The 17154-nt window shown below is 44.7% G+C and overlaps 1 protein-coding gene across 3 annotated transcripts in view; it reads left to right on the forward strand.

The window, feature by feature from the left end:
- Positions 1–17154, forward strand: part of RNF130 (ring finger protein 130) — a 138581-nt gene that overhangs the window by 46697 nt on the left and 74730 nt on the right. For all 3 annotated transcript variants that reach the window (XM_048221221.2, XM_048221220.2, XM_057307369.1), the window contains exon 3: positions 9359–9609. In XM_048221221.2, the coding sequence (XP_048077178.1) occupies positions 9359–9609 (251 nt within the window). The remainder of the gene's footprint in view (positions 1–9358; positions 9610–17154) is intronic.

A 17154-nucleotide genomic window follows, 5' to 3' on the forward strand; every position in this document is an offset into this window, starting at 1 on the left:
GATTTGTTTCTTCTCCGCTTCTTATTTTATTCAGTCATTTATTTCTATCAGTGTGGACTTGTGGACCGTTATCCTGTGCTTCGTGTTAGGACACGGTGCAGCTCTGCTTATTGATCTTGCTCAGACTCTTCGGTCTTTGGCCATTGGGAGCACTTGCACGTGGCTCCGGGTCCTTAGACATGCACGCGTTACCATGGGTATCGGGTTTTTTGTTTTGTGTTTGAGCACTCTCTTCCTTTCTGGTGCTCGGAGATGTTCCAGGCTCATCTTGTATGTACTTCCCGCCCCAGCTCGAGAATCGGCCGTTTTCTCCCAGGAACCTGGTTCCCATTGATTGGAGAATGGCATTAGAAACCAAGCTCTGGGCGTTAGATGTGCTTGTTACTGTTGTGGTTTTGTTGCTTCTGGGCCCTCTCCGCTGACGGTGCAAGGGTATACATGAGTGTATACCAGCCCTTGTACGTACACGTATGCGTAAATACTTCTGTACGTAACCCTCTATCTGTTAAGCTAAGAGTGAGTCCATACCCATGTCTCCAGTTCTAGTCTGTGACCACATGGATCATGCTAGCCTCCTCCGTTTGCTTGCCTGTAAACTCCCACTCCACCCGTGAGAAACCTGGCTCCCACCACCCACCATCCATTTTCTTGTTGAGTTCCCTGAGCACTCTCAGACTTACAGGTTCTTAAACAAAATGAACAGGTCTGTAGGCTTTTAGAGTGCTGGTGCTCAGTGCATATCACCTCTGAGTAGAATGCCTCACTCAATACTTAGCCTTTCTCTCTCCTCCCATTTAAAATGCTTCTATCAAAAATTTGTAAGAAAATATAAACGTGAGTATCTTCACTTGAAAACGACATGAAACGCGGTGGATCTTAGAACATACATAACAATGAAAAGAAGGTATTCGTTAAGTTAACCTGCACATGGGTTCAAAAAATTAGTAACGAGAGTTTGTGGAGACTTGGGTTAAGTAACAGTTCCAGCAGAGGAGCTGTGGGGACCTTCTATTCTGTAATCCCTACATGCACTTAAAAAACATACTGAAAGCTTGGGCTGTATCCTTGGGAACGTAATATTCAGATGTAGGGAGAGGTTAGCTTCATGCTGCTCGTGATAAGGGATGTGTTGTATTCACTTCTAGCATTTTATTTTAATAAGGACATTGAAAAACTGATGTCCACAAGCGAACAGGATGGAAAAAATCTGTAAAGAGTTTTTTACCATTTGGAATTTGAGCATGAAAATGGATAAAGATAGTAATGATTTTATTAGCCCATTAAATAACATAGGAAACATGAGTTCATACTAATCTCTTTTCTTTTTTTTTAAGAGAGAGAGAAAGAGTGAGCACACGAGCAGGGGGGAGGGAGAAGCAGACTCCCCGCTGAGCAGGGAGCTGGATGCGGGGCTCAAACCCCAGGACCCTGGGATCATGACCTGAGCTGAAGGCAGGCGCTTAACCAGCTGAGCCACCCAGGCGCCTCCAAGTTCATACTAATCTAAAAAGTAAAAGAGTATATTGAAATCTTGATGAGAAATGGAGTATTTACCAAATCTCAAAGTACCTCCCCACAGAATACTTATTAATTACAAAGAGGGGAAAGAGTGACTTCGCAGTGGAAATGCCTGGAGAATGTCCCTTTGGCAAACCACATAATCAGAGGGAACTTGCGCAGTTTGGGGCTGTGTCCTGACTGTGCGCGGTCTGCTATCTCACACCGAAAGAACACAGCCTCGCTTCTTCTGGTGTTGCTGCCAAGAGTGCGTGACCTGAATCTAGCCCCGAGGAAGCACCGGATCCATCCAGTGGCCTGGGCTGTATGTCATCTCCCCAGGTGTCAAGGTCGTGGACTTCAGGACGAGTCTGAGACACTTTCCAGACCGACAGAGCCATGAGATGTGACGGCTGAATGCAGCACGCGCAGCTCTGATCCGGATCTGCTCTAGGACGTTGTTGGGAAACTGGGGATGCTTGAACGGACTCTGAGATTAGGCAGCAGTAATGCGTCAGTGTTCACTGCCCGGTTCAAGCGGTTGTGCTCTGTTTATAAATGGTTTTTGTTTGTAGGAGAACACACACTGAATGTTGGGAGGGGATGACATATCGTGCCAGTAACTTATTACTCTTGAATGGTTTGGGGAAGAGAGGTTTCTATACCATACTTCCAGCTTTTCTGTGTTAGGTTCTTTAAAAATATTTGTAAATGAATGATTTGAGGCTCTAGGAGTAGTTAGTGTGGAGGAGCCCGACGTGAAAGACCAGAGAAGAGGTCTTTGACCATCTGAATGAAGGACTGTCGCGTGGAAGAGGAATTTTCCTCCGTTCTGGGACGTTCAGCTTGAAGTTGGGGTGTTTCTTATATTTGGGGGCAAATTACAGTTTATTGGCAGGATTTTTTTCCCTTCATGATACATAGAGTAATGATGTACGTGACGGTTGATGATTGAAATATAGTTTGTTTGGTGGTGCTTCTCAAGCAAAGAGAACCAAGAGCCATGAATGGGCATTTAGGAATCAAGATTTTAATTATAAGGAAGACCTTTCTAATACTTAAAACTACCTGTGGATAGAACTAGCCCCCTATAACGGCCAGAAGTTATTCGTCTTATGTTGAAGATGACCCCTAAGAACTCTCTCAACTAAAAGATTCTCTGAGCTCTGCTGACTGGTGATTGTCTTCCCCGTTACCCCCTCCCTTTGTTTCTGCCTCTAGGTGAAGGAAGAAAGTGCTTTCTCTTCCGTGCAGGTCTTTGCTCCTACCGTCTTTTCTTTATCGACGTGGGAAAAACCGATTATGTGATGAGTGCATACAGTCAGGAAATGGTGTAGGAGCAGAAACTGACATTGGAGCACTGGGTGTTGAGCCTTTGGTGTGAGACTGAAGGAACGAGGGTTTGGTAGACCCTAGCTGTTGTTGAGGATGGAGTATTATCAGGAATTAATCAAGTGTTGGAGTCCCTCCGTGGTGCCTTGAGCTCCTGAATGTCAGCCTCATGGCAGGACAGTCTGGTTCAACTTCAGTACAGTTAGAAGCTTATCAGCGTTGTGCAGCCCTGGGCACCACCCGGATGCCGTGGGACCAGTGTTTTCTTGATTCAGTACAGCTGCTTTCCCAGGGACAGAACTTCAGCCTTCCTTCTTGTGCTCCACACGCTCCCTGCCCCACGCCACTCAGAGGCCGTGACTCCTGGCTTACTTACCCACGCCCAGCCCTGCCGTGGTCCCAGCCAGCCTCCCAGCCCACATGGAAAGTGCACACCTGACCTAAAACCCACCCTCGGGTATCTCCCAGGATTGGTACATCTCTGGTCTCCAGTCCGGTGTCCTGTTCTCTGACCGCTGCTTCTTCCCCTCTCCTCCTCTCCTCCTGCCCTTTGATTTTGCTGAAGCTTTCAGGTCCATTTTCTTCCGGTTCCCCTCCTCCAGGCATGAAGCCTCCATTCTGCTTGGACCGTGTGAGCCACTGTTTCGATCACAGTGACCACAGCTTCGTTTAGGCAAGAGTGTCTGCTGTCACATGACCATCAGTTACCTTTAGGCCATTTGGCTCCCGAAATGCTTTGAAAGTCAGGTTAAGGAGTTTGAACTTTATTTAGTTGACATAAGGGATAAAGGCTTTTTCTTTTTTTTTCTTTTTTTAAATTTATTGTTGAGTATGATTGACACACAGCGTCATCTGGGTGTACGACATAGGGATCTGAAGATTCTGTGCCTGACTCAGTGCTCACCACGAGCGCGGTCGTCATCCGTCACCGTACAGAGTTGGTACAGTATTGCGGCTGTCTTCCCTATGCCGTGCTTGTCGTCTCTGTGGCTTCTTTATCTTATCTCTGCAAACTTGTACCTCTCATTCCCTTTCACCCATCTCACCCATCTTGCCCATCCCCCACCCCCGCCCCCTGTATAGTTAAGAGTCTGGTTTTTGTTGGTTTGCTCGTTAGTTTTGTTTTTTTAGGTTCCATATGAGTGAAATCATATGGTATTTGTCTTTCTCAGTCTGACTTTTTTTGCTTAGCACACTGCCCTCTGGGTCCATCCGTGTTGTTGCAAATATCAGAGGCTTTGAACAGAGTGACATGACAGATTCGGCTTTAGAAAAACATGGACAGGTCTCAGCAGGATGTCGTAATTGATATAACCTGTCACCTACCTCTGTCAGAATTAAAGCTGCATTCATTTCCTAGAAGAACGTAGCATATCTTCTCCCCCCTCCCCCCCCCGCCTTGAGTTCTTAAAGGAGGTCAAAGAAGAGAAGACCGAGTCCTGGGTTTGAAGAAGCGAGAGTATTGCAGATAAACCTTTGAGAAGGACTGAAGTCCGGGGAAGGGAGAGTGAAGAGAGGGCCTCAGACCGTTTGCAAGCAGACTCACTGAGGCCCAGCCTCGGTGGGCGCCGCTGATCTGTGTGGCTTGACTGAGAGAGTTACAGAAAATCCCGGGGTGATGCCCACCTACTCCCTCAGCAGCAGCCGTGCAGGAACCTGAAAGCAGTTTTAATTCTTTCACCTAAAGTATGCAGTGTTGGGTTTTATATATAAAATGAATTCTATAGGAATAGCTCGGATGCCACAGGTAGTAAACTACCAGAAGTTACGAAAGCATCACTGTAGATGCGTCATGTGGGAATACAGCACCTCCCTGAACCTTTTTATGGGAAATTGACTAAAATTATCTAAGACCTTGAAAATTCCCTAAAACTTTTTGGCAGGTGATTTGAACAAACACTTTCATCCGTTAAGGCATAAAACGTCTGCTGAATGGGATTTTGTTTTCTTTAAAAAAAAAAAAATGGGTAAGCTTACAGTAAAAAAGCAAAGCAGCTTACGGTAAAAGAACCTCTCTCCACTTGTGGCCTGATGCCTCAGACAGCTCATCCGTTTCCTTCCTGGATCTGCCTTTCTAAGGTGAAAGTATTGGCTGCCCAGCTGAACTGGGCTTGCCCTGAGATTCAGTCCCAAGAGAGGGCAAGAACGGCCGTGTGTGGGTCGGGGCTGGGTTGCTGGATTTCTGGCACCTGCCACCTGGGAGGACTCCCAGAGCTGAAGCACAGATCCCCGTGAAAGCCAGGGGGATTGTGGTGGTCAGCAGGTGCGTGCATGGTCGGGAGGAGTGAATGAGGGAGTTCCAGAATTGGGTCTGAGCAGTTCTGCATCAGAGTTCAGTGTCTTGAAGGTGAAAATGAATCGTGTCCTTGTTCTTAGGAAATAATGCTGAAGTATTGAAGGAGGAAATGTCATGATTTGAAACTGTCCTGGGGTTTGAAAATTCTCCAAAGGAGAAGGAATTTTTTTTTAAGGGTGGGGGTGGGGGAGAAAGAACAGAATTGTTTAATAAAGTAGCCAGACTTAAGCAGTGGAAACATAGATTCACATTAAAGAACAGAAGTGGAGAGAGTTTTAGAAAATAGGTGAAAGCAGGGACTGCACTTGGATTTTTACTGATTTGTCTTCTCTGGTAAATTAATCCTGGCTGCTGGGCGTGTTGAAACGCGTGGGATTCTGAGGCTATATCCGTGACTTTTTAGCAGTGTTGACCAAGGGCTTACCATTAGGGTTACTGGTGGTGGATGTTCCAAATCTTTGTCATCTCCCGTTGAGAGGTTACATCATTATAGTCTAATAAGTCTCTGACTCTTATCAGTCACTATTTGACCTAACCCGACTTTTATCCTGAAGCTCACACCTTGTCTGGTGTTACTCTCCCCCTTGGAAGCTGGGCCAGGGTTTCCCAGATCTTTAAAAGTCAAGTGTCAGAGTCATCCTTCAATCAGGGTCTTTGAGCCCCGATCAGCTTGAGGGGTGGGGAGGGAGGAGATCCATGAACGTCTCCTGAAATTGGCAGAATGGGGGCTTTTCTTGTAGGAGGGGTCTCCTGTCCTCAGATTCTCTAAGTGACTTATGGGCAGAAATGGTTAAGAACCTAGCGGCTTGACGAGTATTCTGACTGCCTGCTCTAATTCTTCTTCATTTTGCTTGAGGAGCAGTGTTTTAGCCTCCTTCCCTGTCCTGCTAGCAATCTGATTCCTCCTCTCTACTAGCCTCATGAGACTGCCTGGCTGGCTCAGTCCGTTAAACATCTGACTCTTGGTCTCAGCTCAGGCTCGTGAGTTCAAACTCCACACTGGGCTCCATGCTGGGCATGGAGCATACTTTAAAAAAAAAAAAAAATTCTCCTTCGCTCTTTTTTTTTTTTAATAGCTATACCTTTTATTTATCCGTTACTTTGTTTAGCCTTTTTTTTTTTTTAATTGAATTGTAGTTGGATTCTCCTTTGCTCTTTGAGGGTAAATGCAGTTTTCACATAATCAAGAACAAGTATAAAGGGAAAAACCCTCGTGTGTGTCTCCTGTGCTATTCACGCAAAACGCTTCTGTGACACTTTTGGTCACCAAACATGTGGCGCTTTCCCTTATACGAAGCAGTTCTCAGCCATACCAGCTCAGTGTCCTAGAATTCAGTTCGATTCTGACCCTGTCTGCCTGGAGTTCGCATCAGATCCCACGGGTTAGTGGCGCAGTCCCACAAGGCTGCCCCCTCCCTGCCCCACTTCAGAGCCAACCAAAGTCCCAGGCTGTCACCTGTACTTCTGACCGGCTGGCTATAAATCAGGGTTCCCACAAGCCCCTCATAGTGTTCCAACCTTTGTTAGAATGGCTCACAGAACTCAAGGAAACACATTTACTGGTTCATTATAAAGGATACAGTGAAAATACAGATGAACGACCAGCTGAAGATGCACAGGGCAAGGCATGTGGGAAGGGGCCTTCCGACTTGCCAGCCTCCCAGCCCCTGCACTGGTTCACCAACCCAGAAGTTTTCCAGACCCCACGCTTCGGGGGTTTTACAGAGAATTCATCACATAGGCATGGTCAGTCATTAACTCAGTGTCCAGCTCCTCTCCCCTCCCCAGAGGATGGAGATGATGGGCTGAAAGTTCCAAGCTTCTCCTCAGGGCCCACCGAGAGTCATCTCGTTAGAACAAAAGACTCCCGTCACCTAGGAAGTTCCAAGGGATTTAGGATCTCCGCGTCAGGAGCCAAAACCAGAGATCAGAAGAAAAGACGCTCCTAATGCTCTTATCACTTAGGAAATTGCCAAGGGTTTTAGGAGCTCTGTGCCGGGAACCGAGGCAGACCAATATATCTGTTTTCTCTTATTTCACAGCAGGCTAATTTTCTGTTTTTAAAAAGTGAATGTTAGGGTGGGGAGCGCCTGGCCGGCTCAGTCGGTAGAGCGTGTGACTCTTGATCTCGGGGTTGTGAGTTCGAGCCCCACACTGGGTGTAGAGATCACCTAAAAATAAAATCTTTAAAAACGGAAAAAGGTAAACATCAGGGAACTTTGATCATAGTATGTGCTCAATAAATATCGTTGAATGGATGGTTGAAATAATTAAACATTTCTTTTCCCAAACAGCTTTCCTGTTGAAATTAGGTGGTGTTCACTTAGCGTTCTTTGAGCGAGTGAAATTGCGTGGATCGGTTGCCCTGGCTACCTGTGCAGCTTTCCCTGCTCCTCTCCCAGCTTGAGTCTGCAAGAGGAAGCCTCAGCTCTGGTTTCTAAAGCCCTTTGTGCCTGGTGCGATTATAAAGCAATGAGACTGATTGTCGTGTGTCGGCTGTGGGATCCGTCTCAGTTACTTTATAGCCGTGCCTCGTACCCGACGCCGCACGCCGTTCCCTGCTGACAGCAGTGCAGAAGCACAGGCCTGAGGTTTCTAAACGGGAAGTTCACATGGCTTAGCATTATTTGATGCTTGTCTCTAACCTACTCACCAGAACTCTTATTTCAGAAGGATAAATTAGATGTTCACTTTGTTGCTTGCTTTACTTTTGCAGTTTTCTTTTTGTTTTTCGGCCGGCAATCTGATAAACTGCTCTTCTGATAAAGTGGCACGATTTTGAATAATACAAAAGGTCTATATGTTCCACCGGGTTAAATTCTTCATGAAACTTTTAATTATTGAATTTCTTTTCAGTTGCCTGTGGCCTTTTGACTGCCTGGGATAACAAGGGTAGTTCTTTGAGTTAAATAGGATAAACATGTAAACCAAATACCTAGCATTGTTCTTTGAAGAAGCCTTTGAAAGGGCAAGTTGTGGGGTGTTTCTTCGTTTGGCTTTGGTGGCTTACATTTATGTGCAGACCTTACTCAGATTTGGATAAGTAGTTCTAATTTTCTCTTTCCTGAAATAGAAATGTTTATTCTCCTTCCTCCGACGCCCAGAGTTGTAGTCTTGGCTTTGAAGTGTGCTGGCGGCTGCACATTGCCACCAGCCTGGGCTTAGGAAGGAGGGTCGCCGGCAGCTCGATTGGTGTAGGACGGCTGCCCTTTTCCCTGGGAGGGAAGTGGGAAATGACTTCCCTTTGTGGAGGAGGAAAAGAATAGTAATTTCACGCTCCACGGGAGAGAGCGTAGCTTGCCTTGACAGTGTTACTCCTCCTGGAAATTACATAAGTGAAAGAAGTGGATGACTCCGAGAGCAGCTCAGCCTCCCGGTAATTACCCTCAGTCGCTTCTGACTGCGGCAGAACCTCTGGACAGCTCTTAGAAGCTGGAAGGGTTTCGGTGCCCAGCTAGTCCAGGGTGTTGACGCTTGGACGTGTCTCAGGGAGGGTATAATTTCCAGAAGGTTCTGGGGGTAAGCAAGAAAGGAACCTTTCTCTCATCACATCTAGATATAAGACCAAAGGGAGTCTCTGCTCTTACTAAAGGTTACCACCGTGGCATTCGGCTTTTGCTGCTCTGTTAGTGGATGTGTGTCATGTCGGTGATAGAAAGCTGCAGATCCTGTACGTCTTTCTATTCCTTATACTAGTTCTGCGCACAACAGGTGCTCCACAGATATTTCTAAGAATGAGTAGTGCAGAAAGTACCAATTTTTTGTACTATAAATACTAGTGTGTTTTGTACCATAAATACTAGCGCTGTTCTCCTTTTCTTAAGGAGCTGGGACTTTCCAAGGAGGGTTTTAATGGAAAAGGTTTTACAGTAAAGACCTGCGGTGATTTTATCACATTATGTTGTTGTATCCTGTGTTTTTTACTGTCTGTTGTCACATTTGGCTGATTTAATAATCTGTTTTTTACATCGAGTTGTAAGACAAGGTAACATGGCTCTTAGCACTGCAATCCTTCTGCACTTTGCCCGAGTCTTCAGCACTCCACACAGATTCTTGTTCCCACTTGGTGCCAGCGTACCCAACTGCAGATCCATTCCATTTGAAAACTTGAATCTGCAGACCCTTGCCATTGGCAGAAATTGTAGTTATTTTTCTGAGTAGCATTTTCATATGTGTGATGTTCCCGTAAGTTTTAAAGGTCACCTGAGCATCTATATTTATTTTACATTACAGGCACTGGAGATATTATTGCTGTCATGATTACAGAATTGAGGGGTAAGGATATTTTGAGTTATCTGGAGAAAAACATCTCTGTACAAATGACAATAGCTGTTGGAACGCGAATGCCGCCAAAGAACTTCAGCCGTGGCTCTCTAGTCTTCGTGTCAATATCCTTTATTGTTCTGATGATTATTTCTTCAGCATGGCTCATATTCTACTTCATTCAGAAGATCAGGTACACGAATGCACGCGACAGGAACCAGGTGAGCTCCCAGCACTCTCTCATAATCCATGCTTAGCAGCCATAATTCAGAGACGTCTATTGTGGTCATACACAGTGCAAAGAGTTTTTCACTTAAGAAAAAAGTCATGACCCTCAGTTGTGTCCATGTGCTGAAAACATATTTATACACGTTATTTTCCGGATTTTTCTAAATGCCTAAATAGGGAATTTACCTTTACAGTGATCACTTGGAATATCCTAGGTTAATGGTTTGCTTAGTATCATAATACAATCTGGCTAACTGTAGTAATTTGGAGAACTATTGCATTTTTGAGCTGGTAGCACTGGCTGTCAGTGGTGAGGGGAGCCAGGAGGCAGGCGAGGGAGCCTTCACGTACTTTCGTTCCATGTGTATTATCTATTCAGAAAAATAAGTCAATTAAAAATTACCTCCCGTGTTTAAGCTTGGCCATGGGGTGACGGGGAGGTAGAGAAGGACCCATAGAAGAGAGGTATCTGCTCGTCCTGGAACTGCCATTGGTGAGCACAGGGTTTCAGATCAGTGAGTAAAGACCCAGGAAGGACGAGACAGCGTGCCGCCTCATAGTGGAGAGCCTTCGGGCGGTGACCTTGTCTGTCTGTTAGCTTGTTCAGTGCGCCCTAGACAGAACGTGCACCAGGGGGCCGGGTTGGAGGGGTTGAGGTCCCAGCCCCAGTCCGAGGCTTCTCTGCTAGGAAACTGGCAAGGGAGCTACTTGGAGAGTAGTTTGAAGCCAGTCTTCATGTAATGCCGTCCTCTCCTCGTAAACAGAGGACATCCAGACCCCTGTGGGAGAGATGAAGTTTTCAGCTTTCCTCATTCTAGTGAAAGTACAGGTGCTACAACTAATGAATCATAGAGCCTTACATCGAAAACCGGGGATGTACTGTATGGTGACTAACATAATATAATAAAAAATCATTATTAAAAAAAAAAAAAAAAAGAAAGTACAGGTGCTGCTACGGAACAGACCCGAGTTCGAATGCCGACCTGATCACCAGTTGGCTATGGTCTTTCACAATTTATTTCACTTCTCAACCTGCTTCTTCACCTGAAAATAGGTCTAAAATATCTGAAAACTGTAATTTATTGCACATTTACATGCCCTGCTCTGTGCAGTATCCTGTATACCTTTAAAATTTTTTATTATGATAATTTTTATTTATGATTTCATACGTACAGAAGCTGTGAGAATAGTATAAAGTCTTCTCTTACCCAGGTTCTTCAACTGTTAACATTTTACCCTAGCTCCTTTTCTATGTGTATGTACTTTTTTTTAACCATTTGAGAGTAAGATATGATGCCCCTTTACCCTTTACATACCTCAGTGTGTATTTTAAAAAGCAATGACAGTTCTTACATAATCACAGTATGATTATCAAAATCAGGAGATTAACATTGATACAATGCCTGATCTGCAGACCTTTTCTAAGTTTTATAAAATTGTCTTCATAATAGGGGCTCCTGGCTGACTCACTTGGTAGAGCACAGGACTGTTGCCATCAGGGTCATGAGTTCAGGCCCCGCATTGGGCTTGGAGCCTATGTAATTTAAAAAAAAATTATCCTAATAATGTCCTTCATAGCAAAGCAAACCCTGGATTGATCCAGATTATATGTTGCATTCAGTTGCCACATTTCTCTCTCTTTTTTTTTTTTTTTAAAGTAAACTCTGCACCCAACGTGGGGCTTGAACTCACAACCCCAAGTTAAAGAGTCGCATGCTCTTCCGACCGAGCCGGCCAGGTGCCCCTGTTATGTTTCTTTTAATCTGTCTCGTGGCATTGACATTTTTGAAGAGTCAGAGCCATTTGTTTTGTATGTGAGTCTGTCTGATACCCAGCGTTCCTGCATCATCAGATCCAGGTTATGTGCATTTTTTTAGGAACACCAGTCCTTTATATTTGTTAAACTTTTTATTTTGAGGTAACTGTAGATTCACATGCATTTGTAAGAAATAATACAGGGAGGTCCCAGATACCCTTCATGTGTTTCGCCCCAGGGCTAAAAGTCTTACATAACTATAGTAAATACTTCAACCAGGATCCTCACATGGATACCATCCACTGATGTTACTCTGATTTCTGGAGTTTAACCTGTACTCGTGTGTGTGCGTGTGCGTGCGTGTGTGTTTGTCTGTCTACGGTGTCAGGTCACCACCACAGTCAGGACACAGAACGGTCCCCCACCAGGATCCCCGGTGCTGCGGTTCTCTGGTCCCAGGCACCTCCCTCCTCCCCTCTGCCCAACCCCGACACCACTGACCTGTCCCCACTCTGTGGTTCCGTCAGTTCAGGATGCTGTCTAATTGGAATCCTACGGTACTTCCCCTTTAGAGTTTGGGTGTCTTCACCCAACAAGACTCCCTCGAGAGCCTTCCAAGTTGTTGCGTGGGTCCGTAGCTTTCTCGTTTTTATTGCTAAGTAGAATTCTGTCGCTTGGGCGTACCACAGTGTGGTGAACCAAATTGTTTCAAGGTCTGGGCTGTTGTAAAGTGGCTGTGGACATTTGTTACAGATGTCTGTGTTAACATGAATTGCATTTGCCCTGGGTCAATGTTCAAGAGTGAAATATCTGGGTTATTGTGGTCAGCACATACATAATCTTGTGAGAAACTGCCGTACCCTTTCCCCACGTGGCCGCAGTACGTGGCCGCAGCACGTGGCCGCGGTATCGCATATCCGCACTAGATGTGCATCCCTGACCCAGTCCCTCTGCACCCTGGATGGCGCGTGGTGTAGTCGCGTCTCTCCTGTGGTTTCGTCTGCATTCCTCTCGTGGCTGCTGCTGTCGCTCATCTTCTCACGTGCTTAGCTGTCATCTGTGTATCCTCTTCGGTGAAATGTCCGGTCATGGCTTTTGCCCATTTCCCACCTGGGTTGTTTTGGGGGTTTTTACCGTTGAGTTTCGAGTGTTGCAACATTCCAGATACAAGCCTGTGTCAGAAATGTGTTACAGATATTTTCCCCAGTTCGTTTCTTGTCTTTTCAACCTCTTAACAGGGTCTTTTAAGGAGCAAACATTTTTAATTTCAACAAGGTTTTAATTTATCAGTTTTGCTGTTGCTGCAAGTCTGAAAACTCTTTTGCCTAGCCCTAGATTCCGAAGACTTTCTCTTTTTTTTCCCTTGAAGTTTTATAGTTCTACCTTTTACATTGAAGTCCATGATCCATTTTGAGTTAATTTTGTATAAATAAGAGATTTGCATTAAGGTTCTTTTTTTTTTCTTCCCCTCATTTTATGTCTGATATTGCAACTTTGCCAAAAACTCAGTTGGGCAAAATTCTGTGGCTCTGTGTCTGGGTTTTCTGTTCTGTTCCACCAAACTATGTGTTTATCCCTCTGTCCATCCCACACGGCCTTGATGATGGTAGCTTCACTATTGGGTAGAGTGATTCCTCCCACTTTATTCTTATTTTTCAAGATTTTATCTATTCTAGGTCCTAGAGTCTTTCCATATAAATTTTAGAATAAGCTTGTCTATGTGTCTACTAAAAAAGAAAAAAAAAAAAAACCACACAGAAACTTGCTGGGATTTCTGTATGAACACATTAAACTATAGATCAGTTGGGCGGCGAACTAATTTATTTACTATGTTGAATCTTCCAGTCCACGAACCTGTAATGTTTTTCCACTTATTTGGGTCCTTTTTATTGCTTTCATCAGCATTTTGTAGTTTTTAGCATATAAATCCTGTACATGTTTCAAGTTTATACCTAAATATATCGTTTTGTTTGGAGTGACTGTAAATGGTAATATAATGGTAAATGGACTGCAGATGTGTTTTTAACTTCTTCAAGTTCCATATATTCGTTGTTAGTAGATCAGAATGGGATCCTGTTGTGTGTGTTGACTTTTCATTCTGCGGTCTTGGTAAACTCACTTCCTGTAGATTGCTTGGGATTTTCTGCACAGACAATGATGTGATCTGCAAATAGGGACTGTTCTACTTCTTCTTTTCCAGTCTGTCTTGCCCTTGTTTTTGCTTTGTCTGTGTGTTTATTTTGCCTTAGTTGCAGTGGCTACACTCTTCAGTGCTGTGTTGAATGACAGTGGTGAGAGGGGGCATCCTTGCCTGTACCCAGTCTTAGAGGAAAGGATTCAGTCTTTCATCATTAAGTATGCGTTAGCTGTCAGGTTTTGTAGGCATTTTCTGTGTTTCTAGTTTGCCGAGAGCTTTTATCACAAATGGGAGCTCAGTTTTGTCACATGTTTTTTGTGTCAGTTGATGTGATCATACGATTTTTTTTTTTTTTTGCTGTTTTCTTCTTTATCCACAATCCACATGGTGGATTGCATTCATTGATTTTCTAACGCGTGTAATAAATCCCACTTCGTCGTGGTGTGTAATCTTTTGTGCGTTGCTGAATTCGGCTGCTTAATTTTGTTGAGGATCTTTGTTTTTTGGGGGGAGTGTAAAATTATGATTTCTTTAACGGTTAAAAGACTGTTCAGTTTGTCTATATCATCTTTATTGAATTTTGGTAATTTGTGGTTTTTGAGGAATTGGCCTATTTTTTAGATGTCAAATCTACCAACATAAAGTTGTTCTTTTAATGGCTGCCATGTCCATGGTGATATTCCCTCCTTGTTTCTGATTTGAAGGATTTGTGTCTTCTCTTTTAATCTTTGTCAGTCTTGCTACAAACTTCTCAATTTTACTGATCTTTTTCAAAGAACCAGCTTTTTTAAATTTCATTTTTAGAGATGGGAACTTAGATTTATTTATCTGAAATCTTTCCTCTTTTTTTTTTTTTAAAGATTTTATTTATTCGACAGAGATAGAGACAGCCAGCGAGAGAGGGAGCACAAGCAGGGGGAGTGGGAGAGGAAGAAGCAGGCTCATAGTGGAGGAGCCCGATGTGGGGCTCGATCCCATAACACCAGGATCACGCCCCGAGCCGAAGGCAGACGCTTAACCGCTGTGCCACCCAGGCGCCCCTCTTTCCTCTTTCTAACATAAGCATTTACTATTATAAATTTCTTAGGAATGCTTTAACTGTGTCCTGTATACGTCAATATCCCATATTTTCATTTTTGTTCAGTTTTATGTAATTTTTTCTTTTGAGACGTCGCCTTTGACTCCTGTGTTGTTCACTTCCCAGTAGTTTGGAGATGCTGCAGTGATTTTAGTGTTACTGACTTCTATTTTGGTTCCATTATCATCAGAGAAATACTCTGTATGATCTCATTTCTTTTAGATGTGTTCAGGTTTGTTTTATTACCTAGCATATAGTGTGTCCTGGTGAATATTCTGTGAGTGGTTGGGAAAAATGTGTATTTTGCTGTGGGGCAGAGTGTTCTGTAGATGTCGATTAGATCAGCGCACGGAGCTTGCCTCTGTGAGGAGGTGGGGTGGAAAGATCACCTTCCCACTGGGCCCCACTGAAACCGTCCCGGAAAGGGGTGCGGTTTTTCCATTGTCGTTTGGCTGTCGTGGGACGGGTGCGGGCACTCCACCCCGTGTTCCTCCAGTCTCAAGGTACCTGAGCAGCCTGCCTCGTCTTTCCACCTTTCAGGAGATCCGGGGGGAGAGCTGAGCAGGAGGGGCTCCTGCGTTGTCAGAACTGCCGTCCCCAGAGCATCTCCCGTACTTGGACGTAGACATGGGTGATGAAGGCGATAAAGGAATATTAGGTGCAAGTGTTAACTGAGCTAAAATATGCCTGTCCTAGAAAAGATTATTAGACATGATGTGTGAAATCACATTTGCAGCCTTCAAGTAGAAAGCACCAGTGTTAGGTTTTTGACAAAACGAGTAGATGCGAAATCGAGTTTTGATGAAATGAGAATAGAGTCGCCCCAGCACTAACAAATGACAGCATTTGTCTCCTTATCCCTGGAGTCCTAGCTGATGAGGTTGGAGGAAAATAGCTGTCAGCCCCAGGTCTTGAGCTTCTTGAAGGACAGCCGCACAGCACTGAAGTGGTTTTTGACAGCCCACTTTCTTCAGTGACGTCGCTTTCATTTTTAAATTTAAATTTTTCACCGATACAGTGCGCGAACATGATTCTTAAAAATAAATAGCGCCACCAGGCTTGGTTCCTTGCCCAGGCTTTTCCGAATTCTTGTTTCCCAGAGACGAGTGACCTCTTTCACCTCTTTTATCTCCTCCTTCTGTTACTAAGTATTGACATGGAGCATGCTGTAGTCCTTTTTTTTTGTTGTTTTTAAATAAAGACGTGTGTTAAATATGTTGCCCTTATGAAACACTGCAAGTAAAACGATCAAGAGTTGCTCGGAACTGGTGCTCCTGACGAAAGCCCAACGCTTGTGGGTTGAGTGTAGCACAACCCAAGGACTTTCGGAAGAGAGCGCAGGGCTGGTCCCAGGAGCCCGGGTTGGGCGGCGGCGCTTTAATTAGCGGCCCGCGTGTGATGAAGGCGGCAGCGCCCCCCCCCCCCAATCTGGCGCTCACGCTCCTTCCAGAGCCTTCTCCAGACGCTGCCCCAGCGGAAAGTGAGGTTCTGACCTTTTTTCCCTCCTTCCGTTTTTTCCTAAGGTGGAGAAACGCTTGATGAAATTTTTATGTGGCTTAAAAAGCTTCGCCTATTAAAGTTTAATAAGAAGGTGGCAGCAACTCCGCTGGCTGAAACCTTTGGCTATTTTAAACCAGAAGTATTGGCCAAGGAGAAACAGCGAGTTTCAGGAGAGGCTCATTTGCTCCCACAAACTGTCATCAGGAAGCAGTGCTGGGTACAGAATATGCTACTATAGAGGGCGGTGGGTCGTAAATAACTTCTAAGCACCATGTAATGTCCACGGTTCGACACCATTTTACATGTGCAGAAAGAACCTGATGCTTCGGCTGGTTCCTGCTAAGCAGCCGTGGTTTGCTCTTCCTGAGAAGCTGTCCGAATGCATCTAAATACAGTGTTTGGGCACAGGGGGGTCGGAGGCTGGCGATGGTAGGCGTGAGTGTTGCCTCCTGGTGAGTCCGGGACCGTGCCTTCACACGAGAGGATTATGTGTTCGGTGTGTTTATATCGAAAGGGACACAGGTTAAACTTTTCACAATGAATGGTTCGTGTTGCACCTTTCATCCGAAAGCAGTCGGGTGTGATTCCCAAAACAGAGCAAAAATTTTTTATTTTACTGTTGAGGAATAATAGGGCAGATACAAAGGATTTCCACAAGCTAAACTGGAGTTTACGATGTCTTTTTATGAAAACTCCCTGAGAAAGTGCGCACAGTTTCTAAGATATTTAAAACTTGTTGAAGCTCCTTGCCAAAATATGTATACATTATTCTTAGACTTTGTAAATATCTCCAGGTTACTGAAGTGAAGCAGGCTTCCATTGCCCCTTTTCCTCTTGGAAGGTCACTAACTGGAGAGCGCACTTGCCATGTGAGAGTGCAGAAGACCGAGTGTTCTGCAGAGGAGGGCTAATACTTGCCTTATGCACAGTTGGTCTTTGAAATATGGCAGGCTCTGTGTCTTCCTTCCAAATTGGGGGGGGGGGATATTGTGCATATTGTCCAGATTTTTCCCCTGGGGGGACGCCTGGGGGGCTCAGTTGGTTCAGCGTCTGCCTTTAGCTCAGGT

This window comes from Ursus arctos, unplaced genomic scaffold, assembly GCF_023065955.2.
Source record: "Ursus arctos isolate Adak ecotype North America unplaced genomic scaffold, UrsArc2.0 scaffold_5, whole genome shotgun sequence".
Taxonomy (NCBI): domain Eukaryota; kingdom Metazoa; phylum Chordata; class Mammalia; order Carnivora; family Ursidae; genus Ursus; species Ursus arctos.